General features: G+C 30.1%; 1 protein-coding gene across 1 annotated transcript in view; it reads right to left on the bottom strand.

Annotated features, from left to right (window-relative positions):
- Window positions 1–665: 665 nt before the first annotated feature.
- LOC107063257 (ninja-family protein AFP3-like) overlaps window positions 666–11,467 on the bottom strand; it is a 28,223-nt gene continuing 17,421 nt past the window's right edge. The window contains exons 2-3 of the mRNA XM_015314900.1: window positions 1,050–1,115; window positions 666–964 (exon numbers count right to left, since the gene is read on the bottom strand). Coding sequence (XP_015170386.1) covers window positions 666–964; window positions 1,050–1,115 — 365 coding nt within the window. The remainder of the gene's footprint in view (window positions 965–1,049; window positions 1,116–11,467) is intronic.

The following is an 11,467-nucleotide window of genomic DNA, read 5'->3' as shown; positions in this document are numbered from 1 at the left end:
GGGAAATAAACTTTGAAAACTAGCAATTGATAGCAAATCCTAACACTTAAAGAAAACAACTTATATTTAGCAAGCAATGAAAATTTTTAGTGGAAAAATAACATAGAAATCCTATAAAAAGCTAAACCCCAAACCCTAATAAACATATTAATATTTAAAAATCTTACAAGAGAGGAACAAAACTACACATAATCGAACAGAAATAATTAAAAAATAACCTATTTTACAACATTTAGACGAGTTAAGATAGATGATATTAGCCCGGTGATATTCACTCGCATGTAACTCTCTTTTCCTCTCTCTCGTGTTGAGGAACAAGCGTAATGTTTTAAAAATAGGTTAATTTAGTTTAGTGGCTTGAGATTGATTTTTTAAAAAAAGAAAAAGAATAAGGGGTCAATATTTATGTAGAATAGAAACTATCACTTCCTTCTAATTAATTAAGCTTAAAAAATAAGCATCACATAGAAAAAAATAAGCCAAATCATTGGAAAATAACCTTAATATAACATTTACGCGAGGAACTTTAGTTGGTACAACAAAAAAAGGAACGATGAAATAACAACGATACAAAAGCTAATGCCTTTTTGGGAAATAGCCATTGAATTTATTCGTACAAAAACAAAAGAAAATATCAAATAACATCAGTAACAATGCTACTTAATCTATTCTCCATCAATAAATATATGGTTTAAAGGGTGTTCTACATAACCTCCACCAGTGTGTTTGACAAATTCAACTGCATTTAGAAGATCACCATGACAAAGACAAACTATCTCCACTTCATCTTTCTTGTTACATGGGTATAACAGTCCTTCAGTCTTCTTTCCATTTGGTCCTTTACCTCTTGTGGAAACAAAAGTCATATGGTTGAGCATGAAGTTTTTTATCTTTCCTTTAGCAATATAATTTCCTGAATATACAGGTGATTTTTGTTCAACGAAAGATGATTTCACATCGAGAACTAATGGAAAAAAAAATTCCTATTTTAATTTTGATACAAATATAAATTGACTTGCTATATAAATCAATTCACAAAATTTTGATACCTTGAGTAGGTGGTTGTTGGGTTTCAACCTCAGCTACACTTGAAGCAACACTTCCTTGCGATCCACCTGAAAACATCAAAGAATATTTTTCATTAGTTATTCACAAAAAACGATTCATTTTTTTGACTAAACATCAAAATTACCATTCAATGAAAGCCCTAAATTCAGTTCTCACATTTTCATTCTCTACATTTGAAGTTCCTATGTTTTCTTCAGCTTTCTCCATGTTAGCAAAATCTAAAAACCGAGAAAGCTATTGAATTTCAAACTAAAAAATTATAAAATGGAAAAAGAAAAACTCAATGAAAGTTTCAGTGCAGAGAAACCATTAGGCCATTTGGGAGCTTATAAAGGAGAAAATTTCTAGGTGGGAAGGTGGAAAAAATGTGAAGAGATATTTCATTTCCATGGGTTTAGTAAAATAACAAAGTAATACATGGTTGTTCTAGGAATAGCCTAACACAAGAGGTAACTGTTTAGTAGTGACACATGTCACTTATATATTCACTTTATAACTTTTTTTGACCACTTCAAAAAAGGAAAAGGTTGAATGTATTTTTCTACTGTATTTTATTGGTCAAATTTATTAAATGTTAATTATCCCATGAATTTTACTTTCAACATTATTGAATTTAATAGGGTAAACAAAACAAATTTTATTTGTTTAGGGCCTAATACATGCATTTTATGAGTTTTCAAAATTATCATCGTGCCAAATTTTGGTCATCAGATGCATGTATCTGACATATCTAGTTTTCAAATATATAAAAAGAAAAATAATAATTATTTTTTAAATGGATTTAAAAGGAAAGTAGGTGTGACAAAATGAAAACGAGGGTGTATATCTTTTTCAAATATTTAAGAAGTAAATTATTACGTCAATGATTTTAGCATAACATCAACAACCTATTTAGGATAAATAATCAACTAATAACCATTAATGACATAAAAGTCTGATCAAAAATAGAAAAAAATTAAATGGTCAACTCCATGGCCACTATATAAGTACTGTGGCATTACCCTTTCATGAAAATATAAATACAACAAAAAAAAAAATCAAGATTTTGGAATGGCAACCAAAGTCTAGCTACCTTGTGTATGTATCCTTTATCCTTTCATTTCTTAAGTTTTGTGTTTAGATTTTGATGAATAATTATGTTTACATAAAATACCTTATTGCTCTTTTTTATGGTTTGAATATGGTTTAAAACCACTGCAAATTGTAATCATATACTTTTACATGAGATAATCTTAGTAGCATTGACTACTAAATTTTCACTTCACTGATGAGATCGTTTGATTCCTCACCTTAATTGTAATCTCCTCCTTCATTTTTCCCTTTCCCAACCCCCTTTTTTTAAAACAAAAATATATTTAAAAATATCATATATTATCACATTAAAAAAAAATAGTGTCATGTGATATAAATTTGTTAGTTGGACATTAAAGAAAGAATAAACAAAACAAGAAACAGAAATTGTCTATAGAAATTATAATTACAAGTAAACTTATTCTCAATACCCCCCCCCCCTCCCTTCTTAGCCTTGTGTTGTTTTTCAACAAAAGAGAAGTAGCTTTTATTAAGAGTTGTGATTTTTTTTAAGAATTGCAACTTTTCCGAAAGGTTGTGCCTATTTCAAACGATTTTGACATTTCCAAGGTCACACCTCTTATTTTTCAACAATATATCTACGGTTGAGTGGTTCGCTAGCACGGTGATTTCAAATAGCAATAGTAATACAATTTGAACAACATGAGCAACCAAGACCAATTCTCTGGCAACTCTGAAAGTCTGCTTATTTGAAAACTCACCTCATGAAAAAGCAAAGATTGAGATAGAATGTGAAGAAATTGATAGGATCAGTCAACTACCTGACGCTCTTATTGTTCAAATTCTATCTCTATTGTCCATAACAGATGTGTTCAGAACAACTATTCTCTCTAAACATTGGCAATACTTCTGGACTTGTGTAGACAACATTGTTTATGAAGAGGAGTATGGTCGTTCAGATAACTCGACAGTGCACAAATTCATTTCCTTAACGGATAATATACTACCTCTCCTTAGCTTCTCTAGCATTAAAAAGTTGAGTCTAAACTTTGTGTTCAGATATGATGATGGTCTGTCTTACTTTCCCAAAATTGACAAGTGGCTTGAATTTGCTGTGAATAAGAAAGTGGAGGATTTAGGCATGAATATACGGTATACAGTTGATCCGACAGAGCATGACCAACCTTATAGCTTACCAGAAGTTCTCTGTAGTAGTTCATCGATTCTAAAACTCAACTGCGAGAATTGTAGAATATTAGAAGATTGTGTACTAAATTGGACATTTCTGAAGAGTTTAACGTTGGAAGATTTTTTTCTCCGGGATGAACACATTAAACAAATAATGTCAAATTGTCCTCAATTGGAATCTTTGAAGCTACATGAATTTTGTGGTTTTAATCGTTTGCACATGACTTCTCCAAAATGTAGGCGACTAGAATTGATCCATCACGGTCATCTTGGCGGGGATTTGTAGTCATTCGTAGGTGATACATGTTGCTTTGAAATTGTTACTCCATATGTTGAACATTTAACGATTTCTGGGGGTTTTGATGTTACAAGAATTAAGCTGAGGGACTTTCCATCTTTGTACCATGCCAATCTTGATCTCTACTATGATGAAAATACAGTGAAAGATGTTTTGGTAAGCGTTTGTTGTGCTAATGAGCTAATACTGTCATCCTGGTTGATCAAGGTCAGTTATCAGTCCCAAATGTGTACTGTCTTTTTATGTTGATTGTGAATAGAGCTCCTGTTTTATATTCTGCCTCATTCTTCTGTTGAGGTGATTTCCAATTTGATGTTGGAAGAAGAAGACATTTCCTTACCGTTGCTGGAATGCAGATGGTTGACAATAAGTTCTTATATTCAAAACTTTCGTTCCCCCTACTAGATAACCTCATAAAATCAACTCCTACGTTGAAAAATTTGATGATATTTCCTGATATGATGGTATGTTTTCTATTCATTTATTTATGTCAAATGTATATTGATCCCCGACAGCCTCAACGACTAACATGATTTGTCCTTCATTGGTATCTATAGTATGAAGACAAAGACATTGATTTGTTGGAAGACAAGAAGTACCTCTCCTTTGAAGAAAACATATTCAAAGTTTCCTTACATAATTTGAAGAATGTCAAGGTTATGCCATTATGTGGTGGTATGGTTACATCTGACGTAACAAAGCTTGATCAATTCTTGAAGTTCTTACTTGAGCATGCAATAAATCTGGAGAAACTGGTTATAGTGCCAGAGCATAAGGAATGCAATAGTTGTTCTACTAATACCTCAAATTTGAAGAAGAATTTGTTAGCTTTTCCAACACGTGCAATTATTTCCTTACGACCAGTTCGTCACAATGTTTTCTGTGAGATGTTTGAAACTCTATAAAGACACATAATACTGTAATTCAGATATTGCTTGGTTGGTTGTCTAGACAAGTAATTTCTTTAGTCACTTTTTAATGCGGAAATATCATTTGATGAAGTTACAAGTTACATTCAGGAGGTGATATATAAGTCATAGATTTAATATTGTATCCAAATGAACCAATTAAAAGCATAATTATGTAGCTTCCATTAATTAAAGTAATTAAAACTTAATTATGTGCCAGCCATTAATTAGCACAAAATAATTAATTGACCATCCCTTAACCTAAGAATTGTGCTTGTATAAAAGAGAGATATCTCCCCCTACAAGGATGGATACAACCTTCGGGCTTTACCTGTTACCACACATCCGTTTAAGGCATTCCAACTCGATATAGAAAAATCTTTGGTTGGAGAATGGAGAGTTACCCACTCCCCCCCCCCCCGGAATCGCCCCTCTACCTGAGGCAAAGAATTAGTTAGGCTCCAATGCAGATACCAAACACCTTAAAAAAATGGGAAATCCATTTTAGCACCAAAAAATTTTATGAAATTTAGCTAACTTTTATAATAGAATATGCATAGGGATAATCAATGGCGGATCCAAAAATAAGAAGTAGTATATAGTTTATAGGTACATAAAGTTAGTTCCATTACAAGAGACCTGAAACTAATTACATGAGTAATTACAGTAAAAAAAAAAATTATTGTTACGACCAGAGACTACCCCTAGTCGTAGCACGGTGCTTAGAGTTATAAGTGACCCCAAGCAAACTGTTGATACTGGTAAAGTCATGAGCAACTAAATATAAACATGTAAAAGAATTATAATGATTGAGCGGAAGCATAACTATGGAATAAAAGTTTACTTTGGCAACCCAGTAAGTAAACCCTTCAACAATTACATCACAGCGGCAGGTACTCATTTTTAAGTGAAAATCAACGTTCCATGATTCCAATTTGGTTGAGTAAACCTGAAGTATAGTCGATGGCCAACTTGTTTTATAGCTCATGACTTCGTAAATTAAGAATCTTTTTCATATCCAAAACCCATACTAACATCAATATAGTGTGTCATTTGACGGTTCATAGGAGGGAACATCTTGAATTGATTTATGGAAGGGGCAAATCAATTTACGGGAACTAGTAGTAGTAACTAACAGACCAAGCCATTGATTGAACCCAGCTGACGTACAGGGTTCATTAAGCTTTATCAAGTAGCCATGATTTCGTATACGGATCAAACAATTTTTTTCTGCCCAGTCTGAACAAGGATACAATGGTTATCAGGTTCTGAATTAAACGTCTTGAGATAAACCAGGAGCGAGGTTGAAATCAGAGTGCAGTAGCGCTTACATAAGCACTTCAATCGCAGCAGAGTTTTAACTTGAAAAATACTCTCAAGAATATCATCGGCAAGATACAGATTATCAGTAATTCGTCTTGCATTCTTCATCTTCTTCAAATTATAAGGAAATTGGAGATTCTATTTTTGGCTGAGACAATCAATCAAATAGTTTTGTAAGCAGAAATTGTCAGGTAAGCCAACTAAGTATATTTAATGACGTGGGGCCTGACATGGTAAGCCAACTAAGCATATTTAATGACGTGAAATGCAATTTCACTTGATCTCATTTCATATTTATATCCTCTAACTTTGCATGTGCATAAATAGAATCTTAAACTTATATAAAGTTGAATAAGTAGACACATGAGTTATGTGGTATAATACACTTAGAACACCAGTGAGACTAAAATTGTCAGGTAGGATGTCACGTAGGACGTGTATGTCTATTTATTCAACTTTATACAAGTTTAATTGTCTAATTATGCACACCCAATGTTAGAGGGCATAAATTTGAGTTGAGGGCAAGTTAAATGGCGTATTTATGTATTATGTCAAAAATTTATTGTGAAATGCAACAACTACCTCAGAATGTATAAAATACAACTAAATGTCACAAATGGTCCCTAAACTATTGGAGTAGGTCTAAAATAGTCTCTCAACTATACACTTACCGGATTTAGTCCTTTAACTATCTCAAATTTTATCAGGTTTGGTCCACTAACTATAAACTTACCGGTTTTAGTCTTTTAACTATAAACCATTTCTTCTTCTTAGGCTTAAAGGAGAATGGTAAATCAATCTTTTTAATGGGTTCTTCTAATTGGATTTGGGTTATGGAGCATTGGAATGGATTGGAGGGGATAGAAGAAAATTAATTGGGTTGGGATTTAATTTTGTCCAATAAGAAAATGTCACGTAATACATAATAATAATTTTTTTTTAAAAAAATGGTATTAGATTCAAGGGTAGAAATGGACCAAAAAGGAGGATTGCGGGGTACTTTTAGCCCAATAGATGAATGAGTGATACATATAAATCTTTACAAATAATGCAAGGATATTTTTGACCGTTTTCCATACTATATATTATAAGTGTGAATGTTGAGGAGCTTATGGTCAGCCAATCAATAGACCGGTTTTCCCTTCTCCTCAACTTCCTCTATTTATATTTCTTATTTTATCCATTTTAATTTATTTTATTTTATTTTTAAAAAAAGGAAAAAAAATATTTTAATATGTTTCTTTTTATATGTTATGTATTTACAAAAAAAAAGTACTAAAAATAAACTTAAAATATTATAAAGATGAACTTTCACATATAGCCACTCAAAAATAGCCTAATTATGCTCCATAGCTATAGTTTGATAATTACAATTTGTAGCTACATGTTATAGGGAGAAGAGAGGCAAGCAAGACTGGGAGAGCGAGGAGAAAGGCGAGTGAGAGAGGACAGAGAGTGGGAGAGAGGTGAATTGTATATGTATATCGGTTAGATAATTGTATATTATACATATGTATTTGTATATATGACAATCGAGATTGGGAGAGGGAGGAGAGAGGTGAGCGAGATTGGGAGAGGGAAGAGAGAGGTGAACGAGAGAAGGCAGAGAGTGGGAGAAGGTAAATTGTATTGTATATCAGTTAGATAATTGAATATTATACATATGCATTGGTATATATGGCAACCGAGATTGGGAGAGGGAGGAGAGAGACGAGCGAGATTGGGAGAGGCGAGGGAGATTGAGAGACGCGAGCGATAGAGGGCAATAATGTATATAATTGCGATAATTTGTATAATTTGCAGCTACGTTTGTATAATTCGTGTGTTTTTGTATAATTGAGTAATATAAAGTCTGGAATTATACAAATATGATAAAACTTGAAATAACAAATTGATACAAACATAAACATATGAACTTTAAATTATTATACAAAATATATTATATAAATTACATTATAAAAATCATATTATACAAAATCTGAAAATTACACGTTTATACAAATTTTAAAAAGTTATACACAAAAAGATTGAATGTATATGATGATAAAACTGAAAAATCAAAGGAAATCATCGTCATATACAAATATAAACCATCGTATACAAATACAAATCAAACGGAGAATTGCTAGTTACGAATTATACAAACGTGGCTAATTATACAAACTCGAAGTCAGCCCACGTAATTAATTTATAATGTTAGTCGCGAGTGGTAATTATAGCAAACAATAGCTATGATGAGTAATTAAGTAGTATAAATATGCTTAACCGTGTAATTTTCCCTATTATAAATTTGGTTAGCTCTCGAAATTTCACATTTACTACATAATTGAAACTGAGGGAGTAACATATATTATTTGAAAATTACATTAAGAGTATCATAGATCACAATAACTAACAACTTAATATATTTGAAGAACATATTAAAATGTGATTAGCTCTCAAAATTTCACATGTGCCACATAAATTGGGACAAAGGAAGTAATTTTCATATATAATATATGAAAATTACGTTAAAAGTACTATTAATCACAACTTAAAGTATTTAAACATATTAAAAATTTGATAAACTCTCAAAATTTAACATGTGCCACATAAATTGGGACAAGGGAAATAACATATATTATTTAAAAATTACATACTTAATTTTTTTTTAAAAATATATTAAAAATTTGATTAACTATCAAAATTTCACATGTGACACATAAATCACAATAATTTAACAACTTAAAATATTTTTAAAAATATATTAAAAATTAATTACTCTCAAAATATCACATGTGCCACAAATATAATTTGAAAACTACGTTAAAAATATAATAAAAATAATTAACAATAAAAATATTTAAAAATTTGATCAACTCTTCTAGTTTTATCTATATCACATAAATTAAAATAAGTAAACTAATATATATTGGGCTCGGGACTCGCCAGGGGTTTTGTATCTAGTATATATATAGTACTCATTATGTATATTATTGTCAGAAGCCTTTTTTATATATGTAATGAGTGATGACAATATGTATACGACAAAACAAAAAAATACCATAAAATAAATATTTCATATTAATAAGTCATGATAAAAATGATCATAATTTAAAAATATTAAATCATGCTAAAATAAGTCTAATAAGTATTAATTGCATCACTAAATATTAACAAAATTAAAAATTTCATAAAACAAATATTTCATATTAATAGTCATAATAAAAATAATCATAATTTAAAAGTATTAAATCATGTTAAACTAAGTCTAATCATCATATCATATATTATTAAAAGTGGGAAGCATCAAAGTGAAAAGTTGAATTACCATTCTATCTCTACACTAAATTAATTTATTATACAATATAATTAATTAAATGTTCTATCATTAATTAAGAAAATCATCATGTTCAGTACTACTCCAGAATGACTGATTCAAATTTTATTTAGATTCTGATATGTGATTTGTATGAGTTAACGTGTATATATTAGCATTCTTCTGTAAGTTCGAATATTGTGGACTTCATAATTTCTTATTTAACCATATTTCATATTTTATAACTTAACTTTTAAAAAATATAAAAAAATTACAAATGATAAAAAGACAAACGTGCAAAGTACGTTCTAGAAACTAATATACTATTACATGGAAGAATCTTAGTAGCATTGACTACTAAATTTTCATTTTATTGGCAAGACACCTTAATTGTAATATCCTCCTTCATTTTCCCTTTCCCGACGCCTATTTTTCTTTAAGAAAATATATATTAAAAATATCATATATATCACATTAAAAAATAGTGTCATGTGATATTGCGATAAACTTTGATAGTTGGACATTAAAGAAAGAATTAAAAAAAAAGAAACAGAAATTGTTTATAGCAATTCTAATTACATGTAAACTTATTCTCAGTACTGATGTCTGATAATAATTTCCCCCCTTCTTAGCCCTGTGTTGTTTCTCAACAAAGGAAAGTAGCATGACAACCATGAGCTGTTGGATTTTAAAATGTGCGAATGGAAACCAATCGAAGAGTTATAACTTTTATAAAGATTTGTGCGTTTTCTAAAAAGTTGTGATTTTTCTAAAGAGTTGCGACTTTTCTGAAAGGTAGTGACTATTTCGAATGGTTGTGACTATTCCAAAGGATTGTGACTTTTCCAAGGTGTTGTGACCTTTCCAATAAGACACAATAAGCACATGTTTACACTACCTGTTGTTGTCTATAAATAGAGGGGTTTCCTCTCATTTTTCAACAAATTTTTTTTATGTAATTCTTTTTATTCTACACAAACAAATTCTAGTGTAATTTAGCGTCGTGGAGTGGTTTGTTGACACCACAATTTTAGGCAGCAATAGTAATACAGTTTGAACAACATGAGCAACCAAGACCAATTCTCTGGCAACTCTGAAAGTATGCTTATTGAAAACTCACATAAGAAAAAAACGAAGATTGAGACAAAATGTGAAGAAATTAATAGGATTAGTAAGCTACCTAATACTCTTATCGTCCAAATTCTTTCTTTGTTGTCCATAACAGATGCGTTCAGAACAACTATTCTCTCTAAAAGTTTGCTTCAAAATAGTTATTACTCCCTCCGTCCCATTTTATATGACTTACTTTCCTTTTTAATCAGTCCCAAAAAGAAGGACACATTTCCATATTAAGTAACAATTTAACTATGAAATGTCTATTTTACCCTTAATGAAATGATTTACAGTCACACAAATTTCTATCATTCATTTTGGACCACAAGTTTTAAAAGTCTTCCTTCTTTCTTAAACTCCGTGTCAAGTCAAACTACCTCATATAAAATGGGACAGAGGGAGTACTATGTAAACATCGCCCTTTTGTTATACTTATTTACTAATTTTTAATATTTTAGTATTTTAGATGAAGAAAAGTTCATATGACTTATAATAACATCAATTGAAAGTTTGAATTAGTTTGATTTTTATTATTTATTTAATAGCTAATTTTTGTGAGATAAATATTTTTTCTTTTTGTGTTTTAATTCAAGAGAGAATTTAATAATTAGTGCTCACATAACAAGTGAACTGTGACGAATACACACGTTGTTGATTATTTCTAACAAAATTAATAGATAAAGTTGTGGTAGAGACAATAATAATAAATAAAAACAAAAAATGCACATGATCTTTTTAATTTTTAATTTTTTATTCTTTTACCCTAAAACGAAGGAGTTTCTTCCTAATTTTTCTAAAATAGCGGCCATCAACGTAGTCCATTGAATTATTAGTTTTGATTGTAAGTGCACTATTTCAAAAATAGATTTTCACTTTTACTTATAATATGATTATATAGCCATGATAACAAATATTTTTTAATAGATATGTAATTAAAAAAGAACAGAGAGAGTAAAGCGTTTGGTGACAAGAAATTTCAATCAAATGGAACACTACAGTTAATATAGCATGAACATATATTTTCGTCTTCCTTCTTCATTGGCTATGAATTGTGTTTCATATATTTTTTTCCTTTTTGTATATTTATAATGAGTATAAAAAAATTTGAAGTATGAATTTCCTGTTATTTTGTGTTTATTTTAACCTAAGAAAATGTTATGTCACAAGATACACTCCTTGCTAGCTATATAAAATTAGATAAGAAAATAGTGATTGATCATAAAGTGATCTTAAATCAAA

Source organism: Solanum tuberosum, unplaced genomic scaffold (assembly GCF_000226075.1).
Source record: "Solanum tuberosum cultivar DM 1-3 516 R44 unplaced genomic scaffold, SolTub_3.0 scf00016, whole genome shotgun sequence".
NCBI classification, from domain to species: Eukaryota; Viridiplantae; Streptophyta; class Magnoliopsida; order Solanales; family Solanaceae; genus Solanum; species Solanum tuberosum.
This window is presented reverse-complemented; position numbering and strand designations above follow the sequence as displayed.